Source organism: Podarcis liolepis (genome assembly GCF_965112155.1).
Source record: "Podarcis liolepis genome assembly, chromosome: 14".
Lineage (NCBI taxonomy): Eukaryota > Metazoa > Chordata > Lepidosauria > Squamata > Lacertidae > Podarcis > Podarcis liolepis.
In genome coordinates, this window is record NC_139569.1 from 33575868 (window position 1) to 33589976 (window position 14109).

The following is a 14109-nucleotide window of genomic DNA, read 5'->3' on the forward strand; positions in this document are numbered from 1 at the left end:
TTGTATACACTGAATTTTTCTACATTGGATTATTAAAAGCATCATTAGGCACTAATTGTAAAGTACAATCCAGTAGAGCCTTTATATTCTTTCATTGCATGTTAGTGCTTTTTTGTATGAAATATTACTTAAAATGTTTAAATATATAAATATATATATTTATAAATTAGAATGCAATTAATCTAATGTATTTTTAATTGCCATTTGTACATGGAAATGCCTTTTTTTAAAAAAAAGGGGGGTTCTCTCTCTTGTAATATTAGCTCTATAATTAAAATGTTATAATTTTGTGATATGGCTCAGTTATCTGTATGAGACATGGATTTCCATAATGTTGAAACAGTTAAGCAAAACTTAGATTCTGGTGCCGGGTAAGGATGCCTGAACAATTTGATATTTTCAAACTGATCTGCACCTCATAAGAACATAAACTTAAAACTTGTTTGCAACCAAAGGGAAAACAAAACAGTGGTTTAGGACACTTCATGGAAAATGCAAAAAGTATGGATTGGGAATGCCTCGTGTAAAGCCTGATTTTGAGGCATTTCAATTGAAGCAGCTCTTAAAGCTGGTCTGAAATTCACTGAGATACCTTGGGAGCAGGAATTAAAAACTGGGAAACCTGTTATATTGGGGTTCAGGATGAGATACTATGGAAAGTATGGCTGGCATGTATTTTAGACCACCCAGGGTTTTGCTACAGCGCCAAGAATAGGCAATACAAAACAATGGGCAAGAGCACAAATCATCAGGGTGTGGGGACATCCTCCCAAGGGGGTGCCCAATTACTGAGGAAAGTTTAAAGAAACAACCTAAGGTTTAAACTAACTGGTTCCAAATATGACAAATTTGTTTGCTTGCATAACAAAAAAGGGGCTCCGATCCCAAATGATGTTGGAAGCTTTAGGAATTACCGTAGATCTAAGATGGAGATAAAAGGCAAAGCTTCTCTACTTTGTAGGTCCCATTTGGAGCTACAAATGGGCAACAGACGGCAGTTGACCTCTCCAGACAACAGAACTCTAGAATTGTAGAGTGGGAAGGGACCACGAGTGCCATCTAGTCCAACCCCCTGCAATGCAGGAATCTTTTCCCCAACGTGGGGCTCAAACTCATGAGATTATTCACAGGGTTGTAGGGAGGTGAAGCACTGCCAGATACTTATTGACCATTTGTCCCAATTTTCTTTGCGGGGAAGTTAGACAAATGCAAATGTTATCCCCCATTTTCCAGCACGTCTGCCTTGAGGTCTGTTTACAAACAAAACAATCTAGCATTGTATCAATCTTATGAAATTTAAAAACAAATTCCTCCCCACTTTCCTTATCGCAACAGGCAGGGGGTGGCTTTGTAGCGCAAGGACCCCAAACACCTTTCAGCGCCCAACCGGCATTTATTTGAACGGCATCCAAAACCGGCAACAGTCTGGAAGGGATCTACACACATATAAAAAAGAAAAGCGGTGAAAATGCTTTTAAAAACCAAAAACACACGTTTTGAAAAATACATTGAATTTGGCATGGCTCACTGTCGCCATCTAGTGTCACATTTGTAATATTGCACTTCGCAAAACATTTGAAAACGTTTCGTTTGCACCTGTGTAGCTGAGGAAAACGGGGAGATATCAGAGTGCTTGGAAAGCGCCCCTTCCCGCCCATTTGCATAAAAGTACCCGCCACTTAAAAGGGCCTTTGGGGCACAAATATAGCGAGGACTGTGAGCAGATTCGGAACTAGCCGCTGCAACCCCGCAGGCAGCTGCTGCTGCTGCTGTCTCGCCCTGCAAGACCGGGCTGCGCTTTCGCTTCCTCCAGAGCGCGCTCTGGGCGCCGCTCCTCCCCGCTGCCTGGCGCGCCGCCGCAGGAGCCTCGGAGAAAGCAAAGACCCGCCTCGCCGCCTCCCTGCCCTGCCCACGCCCAGCGCCGATCGAGGAAGTTGCGACCGCCGCTAAGTCCGGAGCCTAGAGAAGGAGGAACCCCCTACCCTCGCCGGTTAGCAGCAGATGCGCTTTTACGCGTGCGAGGAGAAGAGCAGGGGGCTGCTTTCCCCAGGATAGCAGGTACGGACGCTCAGCGCCTCAAGTCCTCTCTCCACCCACCCACCCACCCTTTTTTTAATTTTTAGGTTGTTCCATCCTACCTCGTCGCCCCCCTCTCATTCAAGCAGAGCTGCACCGTGCAAAAAACCCAAAACTACCAAAAGAGGGGCGATGGAAGAGTCATTAAGAACGCGCTGCAAAGTTCGTGGCAACTCCCTTTGCTCCCAGCAAAGCGTGCCTGGCGTTACAGCTTTATTATGGAGGGACGCTGCTTATTTATTTATTTATTTATTTGCTTGCTTGCTTGCAAGGGGTTCCAGTATAGGATTATGTTTTTTTGCATGGGCGGTATGTTTTTTCGCTTAAAGGAGGGAGGAGGACGCGGGAAGAGTTGCTGGAATAGGGGGACAGATTGCGCACAGACCCGCAGCAAAGTCGGTGCGCGCGTGTTGCTGGCTGCTGTTGCTTTCTCGTAAAATAATATTTTGCTCCGGCAAGGATCGGGTTTCCTTTGGCCGTTCTTCCACCTCGGTTTCTGTAACTTCGTTGTCTCCGCCCCCTCTCTCTCCGCTTTATTTCTTTTTCCACTTTTCCATCCAAGTTGGCTAGACGGGCGAGCTGTGTGCAACTTCTTGGAAAGTTAGGATGCTCTCCTTCTCCTCCCGCCCGCGCCCCACCCCCGCAAGCAATCTGCACCCGCGGTGGCTTTGGATTCACACAGATAAGAAGAGAGAAAATTCCCCACCCTACCCCAAATCGCTTAGATTTATTCCAGGGAAAGGCTTCATTTGCGTTTGTTCACGTCGGTCTCCCTGGACAAGTTCACGCAGAGAGAAGGCTATCAAGGCGACTAGCCATGATGGCAGTGTGATGGTGAACTGGGAAGTGCAGAAGAGGAGAGAGATGTATTGGGGCATCTGGTTGGCCGCTGTGAGATTAGGATGTTGGACTTCTAAGATGGGCTATTGGTCTGATCCGGAAGGCTTTTCTTAAAGCTTCCCAGAATTGCCTTGGGAGTAAAGGTAAGGTATCTTTGCGGTGGGGGTGTTGATAAGTGCTTCATGTACAAGGTATGCTTTGTGTCTATCAACTTAGATCAGGGGTCAGCAAACTTTTTCAGCAGGGGGCTGGTCCACTGTCCCTCAGACCTTATGGGGGGGCCGGACTATATTTTGAAAAAAATAAATAAATAAACGAATCCTGATGCCCCACAAATAACCCAGAGATGCATTTTAAATAAAAGCACACATTCTACTCATGTAAAAACACCAGGCAGGCCCCACAAATAACCCAGAGATGCATTTTAAATAAAGGGACACATTCTACTCATGTAAAAACAATCTGATTCCCGGACCATCCACGGGCCAGATTTAGAAGGCGATTGGGCAGGATCCGGCCCCCCAGGTCTTAGTTTGCCTACCCATGGCTTAGACTGTCAACAGCTTCCCAATTTTATTTGCATGCCTCAATTTCATGTGCTAGATTTTGCAAGTGGCTGTTTCTTCGTCTGTTTCGTGGCAAGTACTTTTATCCCAATCTTCAGTTGCGGGTGGGGAAAGACCCCAAAGTGGTTCTCAAAGTTCAGTCGTAAGACAGTGCTGTCATGTTGACATCCTAAAAGGAAAGGCACAAAAGGAAAGGGGATTTGGAGGGAAGACAAAAAAACACTCAGGCACTCAGTTGCATTTTGCGTTAGCTTGTTTTTGTAGTTTTAAAATGATTGTTTTCAGAAGCTGCTGCTGCTGCTGTCTTGCTGGTGTGGAAGTGAGAGGGTTTACTCAACAGGTTTGACCAGAAGTATTTTTTTAATGCCCAAATCCTTGCCTTGTGCAACCTGATCAAACTATGGATATTTGCTCAAGAATAGGCACTGCTGTGTTCAAGGGGGTTTAAAAGGTAAAGGGGCCCTTGACTATTAGGTCCAGTCATGGCCGACTCTGGGGTTGCAGCGCTCATCTCGCTTTATTGGCCAAGGGAGCCGGCGTACACCTTCTGGGTCATGTGGCCAGCATGACTAAGGCGAACCAGAGCAGGGCATGGAAACGCCATTTACCTTCCTGCAGGAGCGGTACCTATTTATCTACTTGCACTTTGATGTGCTTTCGAACTGCTAGGTTGGGAGGATCAGGGACCGAGCAACGGGAGCTCACCCCGTCGCGGGGATTCGAACCACCGACCTTCTGATCGGCAAGCCCTCGGCTCTGTGGTTTAACCCACAGCGCCATCCGTGTCCCTCAAGGGGGTTTACTCTCAGGTAAATAAGTGTGCATTGGATCAAGGCCTTAATTGTGATTAAATAATGGATAAGCCACATAAGAAAAATGTAACAGTAAATGAGCCACATTAAGTTTTGTAGATACATTAAAACAAAAATAACATGGAACATAGTATTACATTAGCATGCTGGTGGTTTTCACTTTGTTTTCTTTTTCTGTGTATGTATCCAGTGAAGAGTAGAAGAACCAAAAAGTTTCCCACTGACTTGAGGCAGCCAAATAGTATACATTGTAAGCTTCTTCCTGACATCATGGATTTTTGTGTGTGCTGGGATTTGGCAGTGGCGATGGGCAAATATGTCAATTTCAGTTCCTCTGATTTTCTCATTTTCCCAATCTTAAATTCGTTTCTCTGCAAATTCACATCAGTTCACACTAAAATGCCGGTGAATTTTCTTGGGACTGTTTTTATTAAAGCAAATTCACCAGCATTTTTGTGTGAAGTTCTCCAACTAAATAATAATCACACTTTTGCAGAGCAAAGGTCCGTAATATAATTCTTTGGTATGTTTCCCCACCTACAAATATATGCCTTTGTATGCACACTTTACACCGGTAGGTTCACTTTTGTACTTGGCTGAAGAGCTGCATTGCAAAATTAAGAGACGCTTGAATTTCAAAGGATGGTCGTGTTTTGGTTCTCCTACTGTTTTGGAAAGTGCAAATAATAATAATAATAATAATAATAATAATAATAATAATAATAAAAAATAAATACATTTTATTTGTATCCTGCCGTCCCCGACTGAGGCCAGGCTCAGAGTGGCTAAACATCATAAGAACCACACAATATGCATTAAAACAGACACCAGTTAATTAAAATACATCTTAAAATTAATTCAGACAAGTTAAAATCTGGGCAAGTGACAATTATCAGGTTGGAATTGAGAGTGGTTAATACTTGCCAGGACCACTGATCATACAAGGACCTGTGAGTGGGTTAGGGGCCTCCTTTGGGCTTGTTTTATACAAAGGAAAGTACCGGTAAGTCAAACTGCATCCTGCCCAAAGCCCTGGTGGAACAGCTCCGTCTTGCAGGTCCTGCGGAAATATGTCAAATTCTGCAGGGCCCTGGTTTCTTGTGGGAGAGCTTTCCATCAGGCTGGGGCCACGGCCGAAAAGGCCCAGGCTCTAGTCAAGGCCATTCTAATTTCCCTGGGGCCTGGGAATCATGGTCTTCTGGATCAGGCCAGAGCCCATCTGGTTCAGCATCTTGTTCTCACAGAAGCCAACCAGATGCCTGCAGGGAGCATGCAAGCAAGCCTTTAAATTCTAACAGAATCCAATGTCTCTCCCATCCTTAGACCTACTATGGTGTGTATTTTTAATCTCTTCACACATGTGGTTCTTCATCCCTGCACCGTAGTCTAAAACAGTCCTGTTCAGGAAGTGGTATATTTGCATTTTTGAAGAACTAATGCTAGGTCAAAGTGTTCAACCCAGGCTTTTTAAAAAGTAATTCTTGGGGGGTGGGGTAGAAATGCCCCAGAAAATCGGATCTGTCTTTGAAGGAGTCAGAAAGTGCGTGACCTTGGAGTGGGTTTACTTCTAAAAAATAATTTCTCCCCCTGCCCTTTTTCTTCAAGTGGGTGGAGATTTTCTGCTGCTTCAAACAGTGGTTCAATTGATCTTGTCAGCCCAGTGACATCCCCCTATTAATCCGGGCAAGATGTTCCGTGGGAATAATGGGTACTCCTGAGCTTTGCAGAAGTCCAAAAAATATTTACAAAAAACCCTAAGGGGACAACGCCCCCCCCCCCCACAAAACTAACCCAATGAGGACAGAGTTTCCTGAGTGTCACTTAGAGTAAAATGGAAAATGTGCACACGGAATGGAGTATTTTGGAGAGGGAATGTCCAGCTGACCACTGGCACCCCAAAAAGGAAAAGTCCTGCTATAAGACCAGGATACACTGCAACATTTTGTTGCCGTACCCACTTGTCCTTTCTAACTTTGATGTGGGCTGTCATGGAAGTCAGTCTTGTAGCTATTGAAAAGAACAAGCACCTTTACTTTCTGGCTCATGGAAGCTACAATACTTCTTCTAAAATGGAAATGGCTGTTATTATTATTTTGTTGCAACGCCTTGTTTTTGCTTTCCCCAAAATGAAAAAAAACAAACAAACCCCATGCCAAGGGTTTTAAGATAAGCCATAGGTGGAGCTTACGATTGTGAGAGGCGGAAGGAATGTTTGAAAACTGTTTGCCAACTGTGAGGCTTTTAGTACCAGGCTGAATCTCCTATTTATTGCAAAATGGGACTGACCTTAAGGTTATTGGTGCCTACTCTTTTTATACTCTCTATATTACGTAGGATAATGAGCTGATTATGTCTGTTCCCTGTTTTTCTATTTACAGGTAGGTAGCCGTGCTGGTCTGCCATCGAAACAAAATTAAAAAATTCCTTCCCATAGCACCTTAGAGACCAACTAAGTCTACTACCAGACTTTTAGAAGACATCTGAAGGCAGCCCTGTTTAGGGAAGCTTTTAATGTTTGATGTATCACAGTATTTTAATATTCTTTTGGAAGCCGCCCAGAGTGGCTGGGAAAGCCCAGCCAGATGGGTGGGGTATAAATAATAAATTATTATTATTATTATTATTATTATTATTATTATTATTAAGTTAGTTATTGTTATGAGCTTTCGTGTGTGAAGCAGTGTGCATGCACATGAAAGCTCATACCAATAACTAACTTAGTTGGTCTCTAAGGTGCTGCTGGAAGGAATTTTTTTATTCTGTTTTTCTATGTTTACTGTACATTCATTTCCAGTAAAAGAGCAGTTTCCCCAAACTTGTTATAACCTACCAAGGCGAAGCTATGTAATCATTGTATCAGGAGGAGTCATAGCATTGTAGAGTCAGAAGAGGCCCCTGAGGGTTTTCTAGTCCAGCCTCCTACATTGCAAGAACTTGGTTTGAAACTCACTGTGCAGCAATTGAGCAAGGCTTTTGCTCTCAGCTTTGGCCGTCTGTCTGAAGTTTGGGGAATGCTAAAAATGGCCTGCCATCCAGGGCCAGTGTAAGGATTGTTGTTGGTGTTCGCATGCATCTGTCTCGGAGTGTGCCTCTGGAGGTGAAGTCAAACTGCTGTGTTAGCAGCACCAAAATGACATCCCCGGGGCACAAGCTTGGGCAGTGTATCTGGAGGTCATGGGCTGCCCACATGACAAGACTCCCCCCCCTCCTCACCCTCCCTGATGTGGTCCAAGGAAAGCAGAGCAATATGCTGGACACCAGCATGGCTGCAGGAGTTGCCAGAAGGAGTCGTACAAGGCGCCATCCGTCCGTCTTAGCGACTCCGCTCTGGATTTGTGTTTACTCCTTAACCTTCTCTTTTCCCAAAGATATCCCTCAAGGCAGTGGAGGTTTAGGATCAGAGTTTTCCTTCTCTTAGATCAGCCTTTCTCAACCTGTTGGTGCCCAGAAGTTGTTGAACTACAACTCCCATCATCCCTAGCTAGCAAGCCAGAGCTCAGGGAGGATGGGAGTTGTAGTCCAACAACATCTGGGGACCCACAGGTTGAGAACCGCTGTCCTAGATGGACTACCTTCCCAGGTTGACAAGCCCCACCTGCCCCTTATTTCTCTCTATACCACGTGCAGAAACCGCTTTCTTGACCGTTGGTCTCGTCCGCTCAATTCTCCAGAGTCCGTCTTCGCAGGCAGGGGAAGTCTCTAACTCATTGAGGGTTTGAGACCCATCAGCTACCCTCACCTGGTTTAGCACTAATATTATCAACATTGTTATTTGTTAGACTTGTTTGCATCCTAGAAAGGTCACTTCAGTGTTGGGAGCCCTTGGCCCTCAATATGTTACTGAACTACATCTCCCATCATCCCTGGCCACTGGCCTTGCTTGCTGGGGCTGATGGGAGTTGTAGTTCAGCAACATCTGGAAGGCCACAGGCTCTCATCTCCTGAACTACATATGCTAAATTTTGTTAGATCCAGAAGTATCAGGCATTTTAAGCTCAACCTGAAGCAAGAGAATTAAAAGCAAGAGAACAGGTTATCAGGTAATTGGACTCTCTTGTCTGTGATTATGGATGAATTACCTTGTAGTGGGATTAGGCTTGGCAGTTTCCCCCTTCCCCTGTGCCTTCAGGAATAGTTTTGACATGTATTAATTAAGCACCTGAAGGTCCCTCCCACTTCCCGCAAAGAAAATCACTTTATCTCCTTGTTAGTAGGGATGAGGGAGAAAGTTGTTCAATTTGCATTTTAATATGAACCCACCGGTTTTGCACTTCCTGCAGCAATGCATGAACTGAAACACAGCTTTCCTTTGAAGTTCACACTTCTCCAAATTTTGTGATGCGGTTCTTCAACCCACACATGTGCGCGAAAATGTATATGTTATTCAGTCTAATGTACAAAATGCATTCTTATCAGGGGGAAATTGTTTGGGGAAATGCGCGCGCGCGCACACACACACACACACACACATATATATACACACACACACACAGTGGTGCCTCTGGTTGCGAACGGGATCCGTTCCGGAGACCTGTTCACAACATGAAAAGCCCGCAACCTGAAGCGCTGTATCTGCGCAGTTGTACAGTGCGATTTGTCACTTGTGCTCATGCGCAAAGCATGATTTAGCGCTTCTGCGCATGCGCGAGCAACGAAACCCGGAAATAATCCTTTCTGGTACTTCCGGATTGCCGGGGGAAGCAAACTGAAAAAAAAGTAACATGAAGCAAATGTAACATGAGGTATGACTGTGTGTGTGTGTGTATACAGTGGTGCCTCGCAAGACGAAATTAATCCGTTCCGCGAGTCTCTTCGTCTAGCGGTTTTTTCATCTTACGAAGCAGCCCTATTAGCGGCTTAGCGGATTAGCGCTATTAGCGGTTTAGCGGCTATTAAAGGCTTAGCGGCTATTAAAGGATTAGCGGATTAGCGGCTAAAAGGCTATTAGCGGCTTAGAAAAAGGGGGGGAAGCGGGAAAAAATCGGAACACTTGCAAGACGTTTTCGTCTTGCAAAGCAAGCCCATAGGGAAAATCGTCTTGCGAAGCAGCTCAAAAACGGAAAACCCTTTCGTCTAGCGGGTTTTCCGTCTTGCGAGGCATTCGTCTTGCGGGGCACCACTGTATATGCGCAAGGTTGTCAACACATTGCAGTTTGTGTGACTGCCAGTAGATGGCCATGCCAACTTTAGCACAATGACAGAACAACAGACAGGTAGGTAAGTGAGCAGGTAGCCTACTGCAGACAAGGCAACGTTTACATTTGTTGCTCCACCCACTTTTGCTTCTGGCCCCACCCACTACTGACATGTGGCTGCCTGAAGGCTACGCAGAGGGGAAGGAGCCAGAAATTCAACAGGTGCAGTATTTTCTTGCACGGAGATGCAATGATGGGGGGTGGATGTGCATGGATTTCTGCTGAATGTGTGGCTGTTTTCAAAACCAAAAACAAAGGTGCCCCCTTAGATTAAAGGGGGTGACCTTGTCTTTCACCCCCACCTCTTTTTGCACACACCCCCAAGGAATGGTAGCAAATTGAAGCTGCCCTTTGCCCACACAAACTGGATTTCCCCACTTCCCCTCTCTGCCATCTGTCTTGCTACTTCCTGCTACACTTTTCAGCTGTACTTGTGGTTGCCGTGGAAGAGCCAGACAGATGCAGGTTGCAGTTTGCTCCAGCACCTCGGAGATCGTCCTTTGACCTCTGCACAGCTTCTTTTCTGTCTTTTCTCCTGCTTCCCAGAATATGTGGTGTGAACTTTAGCAGTGAAAATGCTGAAATATGGAGGAGAGCTATACAGTCGTACCTCGGAAGTCGAACAGAATCCGTTATCCAAAGCGTGGCTTCTGACTGACTGCAGGAAGCTCCTTCAGCCAATCGGAAGCCCTGTCAGACGTTCAGCTTCCAAAAGAATGTTCGAAAACTGGAACAATCACTTCCGGTTTTCGATCATTTGGGAGCCAGAATGTTCGATTCCCAAGGCATTCGGGAGCCGAGGTATGACTGTAGCTTAGTTGCAGTGCTGCTGCTTTACATACCAGAGGTCCCAGGTTCAATCCCCAATTTCTCCAGGTAGGACTGGGAGCGCCCCCTGCCTGAAACACTGGAGAGCAGCTGCCAGTCAGTGCAGACAATACTGAACTAGATGGGCTAACAATCTGAACAATAGGCAGCCTTGTACTAGATCAGACCATTGAGCCATCCAGCCCAGTACCTCCTACAGTGTCTGGCAGTGTTTCTCCAGGGTTTCAGAATGGTGTCGCTGTATAAGGCAGATTTGTCGGTTCCCACTATGGCTTTGGGTGACCCACTTTCACACCTGCACACTCGCCATTGGATGCCTGCAACATCAGGTGACAACTTGCCTATGCACCCAGCTAAAGAGATCTTAGTTGGTTTTCTGTGAATATGAGGAGACACGGTACAGTAGTTCTAAATAAAGAAAGCGTCTGTTTTTTATATGCTGCACACTGTGCAGGAGCAGATAGGGTCTTAAAAAAGAATTTCCAGAGAGTCTGCTTGTCACATTAGTAAAACACATTTTATTATGGCATGATACGTATTTGTAAGAGGGACGCGGGTGGCGCTGTGGGTTAAACCACATCCTAGGGCTTGCCGATCAGAAGGTCAGTGGTTCAAATCCCCGTGATGGGGTGAGCTCCCATTGCTTGGTCCCTGCTCCTGCCAACCTAGCAGTTCAAAAGCACGTCAAAGTGCAAGTAGATAAATAGGTACCGCTCTGGCGGGAAGGTAAACGGCATTTCCGTGCGCTGCTCTAGTTCGCCACAAGCGGCTTAGTCATGCTGGGCACATGACCCGGAAGCTGTACGCCAGCTCCCTCGGCCAATAAAGTGAGATGAGCACTGCAACCCCAGAGTCGGCCATGACTGGACCTAGTGGTCAGGGGTCCCTTTACCTTTACCTTGAAGTATTTGTGAGCTACGTCTACTTCACTAGATGCACAGAGTGTTACTCTCAGTTGTCAGGTGTATACACACATACGCACATGTAAAGAGCTGTGCCCTTCTTGCTCTGCTCACTAAGCCCCCCTGCAATTCCCCCCCCCCACATTTACCCTCCAGAGCTTCTCCTTCCCACCCCATGCAACTACTAAGCTCACTTTCCCCTTTTTCCAGTCCACTTCCTCATGGAAATCCAGGATTGTGATGCTGTGGCACTACAGATGAGGGCTGTGTGATGACAGCCTTACTTTTTATGTATATAGGAAGATAAAGGGGGAGGGGTGGAAATGCAAAGGCCGGAGTTGAATGGCAATAGAATGCAAAAATACAGTCTGTGACAATTAGGTTCAATCAGGGGTAGCCAATGGGGTTGCTGGAGTCCCATTGGTTCCAACTGGCCAGAGTTGATGAGTGTTGAGATCCATCAGAGTCTGGAAGGTGCCACATTGGCTGCAAATGGATGCAAAATGACCACAGCAGCAGTAACTTTTCTTTAAAAAAAGAAAGTTTATTGAGCAACAAAAACAGGCAATACACACAAAGAGAAAAACATGCATATGAACAACAAAACAATGTAGTTCAACATAAGGAGCTTTCAATAAGAAAGTCAAAATAAAGAATCAGGAGTGAGTGAAATAGATACAATTATAAAATTATAATGACGTATAAAAACACCACTTACATTCTTCAGCAGAAATAGGAATAAATGAAAAGGGATTGCCTGTGAATGGCAGATGAAGTTGATGGACTATATGGAATTGGTGGAAATGACTGGCAGAACCTGAGACCAGGGAGAAGAGTCTGTGGAAGAAGATTGGAAAAAAATTAAAGATTATTTACAGAAATACTGTAAAATCAATGAATGTTAGAAAAATGTTGGAAGTTACATGGCTTTAGTAGAAATGTTATAAGGAACTAAGTATAAATAGACTAATAGAGTATTAAAGGAAAAATAAGGTTAGAATGAGTTAAGATAATTATAGGATAGAAAACAGAGGAAGATGGAAAGGAATTGCTGAAATAATTAACAGAAGTGGAATACAAAAAGGGAGGTGTGAGGAGGTCTTGGAAATAAGTGAATGAAAGATGGGATAATGAAATTGTTTGATTTATTTTATTGTTTTTGTTTTGTTTTGTTTTGTTAGTTTAATGTATTGTATTGTATTGTATTGTATTGTATTGTGTGTGTTTTTAGTGTTTAAATTGTTTGGAAAAGTAATAAATATTATTTAAAGAAAAGAAAAGAAAAGAAAAGGGATTGCCTGTATTTATAGACGCTACAAAATAAAATCACATCTCAAAGGCAGCCCATGTGACAACAGCAGTAACTGGTGATACTGTAAACATAGAATTGTAGTGTTAGAAGGAACCCTGGGGATCATCTAGTCCAGTCACCCTGCAATGCAGGAATATGCAGTTGTCCCTTACGGGGATCGAACCTGCAACCTTGGCATTATCAGCACCATGCTCTATCCAAGTGAGCTATCCATCTTGGCATCTGAGTAAAGTATAAGCGTAGCAAAATGAGCACAATGGTCCTTCACACTATTTGTGGTTGGTGATATCACCCGTTGGCAGTGGTGAGTATATTAACATCTGCCATAGAACAGTAAACCATTGCCTCTGTTCACACCCAGATGAATAGAGTTGAACTTTTTGATAAGCTACCATTTATGAGCTTTATCTGGAGCGTCTTTGTTCTTTTTTCCACGATACGCACCTTAAGATAACAGGAAGGAACGGCTGTCTTAAAGTGATCTTTGCCCTCTGTGGGTTGTTTTTTTAATAGTCAATATTAAATACAGCTTTAACATGTTCTGGCCAATTAACTGGGGCACCTTTTTTCATTGTACAGCATGCTTTTTAATTGATCAAATGTCACAACCCTGATTCTAAATGGACTCCTAAATTCCTCCTCCATCTCTAAATAGGGAATTACTAGGTAAGGCTTTCCCTTCCGAACACATTATCTGCAAAACTTTATTCCAGCATTGGGAAAGAAGCTTCATTTACTGTAGCCAGAGATTCTAACCTCCAGTTACCCTTCCATTTGCTTCCTCATAGCTCATTTTTGCTTCTTTCTTTGGGTTATTTAAAGCCTGCCCAGTCTAAAGTTCTTTCCCACCCTTTCAATACATATAGGCAGTGCTTTTTTGGGGGGGGGGTTCAGGGCTACGCATACCCCTAAACATTTTGTGAATCTAAGTTTGGCCTCATTGAGGGGCAGTATTTCAATATGAGTAGGAAGATGAGAGTACCCCTAAACAGTCTTTTTATAGAAAAAAAAGCACTGCATATATGCACCATAAAAATAGACTAAAAATTAGACAAGAATGTAGAGCGTGAAACTCCAGGGAACCTGTTGCTGCAATGTATTAAAGCTTCTGCGTAAGGAAGTTATTTATAACTGCTTTTAAGTGATGTATGGAACAAAGAATCCTGAGGGACAGGAGAAAACGTGGTGTTTTTAATTCCTGACCCGCTGGAAGGATTAATTTAGATTTTCTTTTCCTTTTTCCTTTTTAAAGAAAAACAACTCTCTTCCAAGCTACATAACGAGGATTTCCCAAGTCTCCAAGCTGGACACTCGCCTTTGAGTTTCGACAACTTCATTTTTGGATATTAAATGTATCAGAAAGTAGATTTCTCGAAACGCCCGAGCAGCAGCCCAGAATGTACTGGTGCGTGGGAACAGAGGACTCTGAGGATGACAGCAAGGGAGACATGGCGGCACAAGACGGTAAATGAAACACCTTTCCTGCCTAAGGCAAATTCTGACAATTCCATGCAGCTGTATGTAAATATGTATATACTAGGGTCTTTGAAATATCAAGCCCTCATAACTCACAAACGG

The 14109-nt window shown here is 44.3% G+C and overlaps 1 protein-coding gene across 1 annotated transcript in view; it reads left to right on the forward strand.

Annotated features, from left to right (window-relative positions):
• Window positions 1-1691: 1691 nt before the first annotated feature.
• LRRK1 (leucine rich repeat kinase 1) overlaps window positions 1692-14109 on the forward strand; it is an 81435-nt gene continuing 69017 nt past the window's right edge. The window contains exons 1-2 of the mRNA XM_083474944.1: window positions 1692-2058; window positions 13784-13995. Coding sequence (XP_083331070.1) covers window positions 13929-13995 — 67 coding nt within the window. The 5' untranslated portion in view covers window positions 1692-2058; window positions 13784-13928. The remainder of the gene's footprint in view (window positions 2059-13783; window positions 13996-14109) is intronic.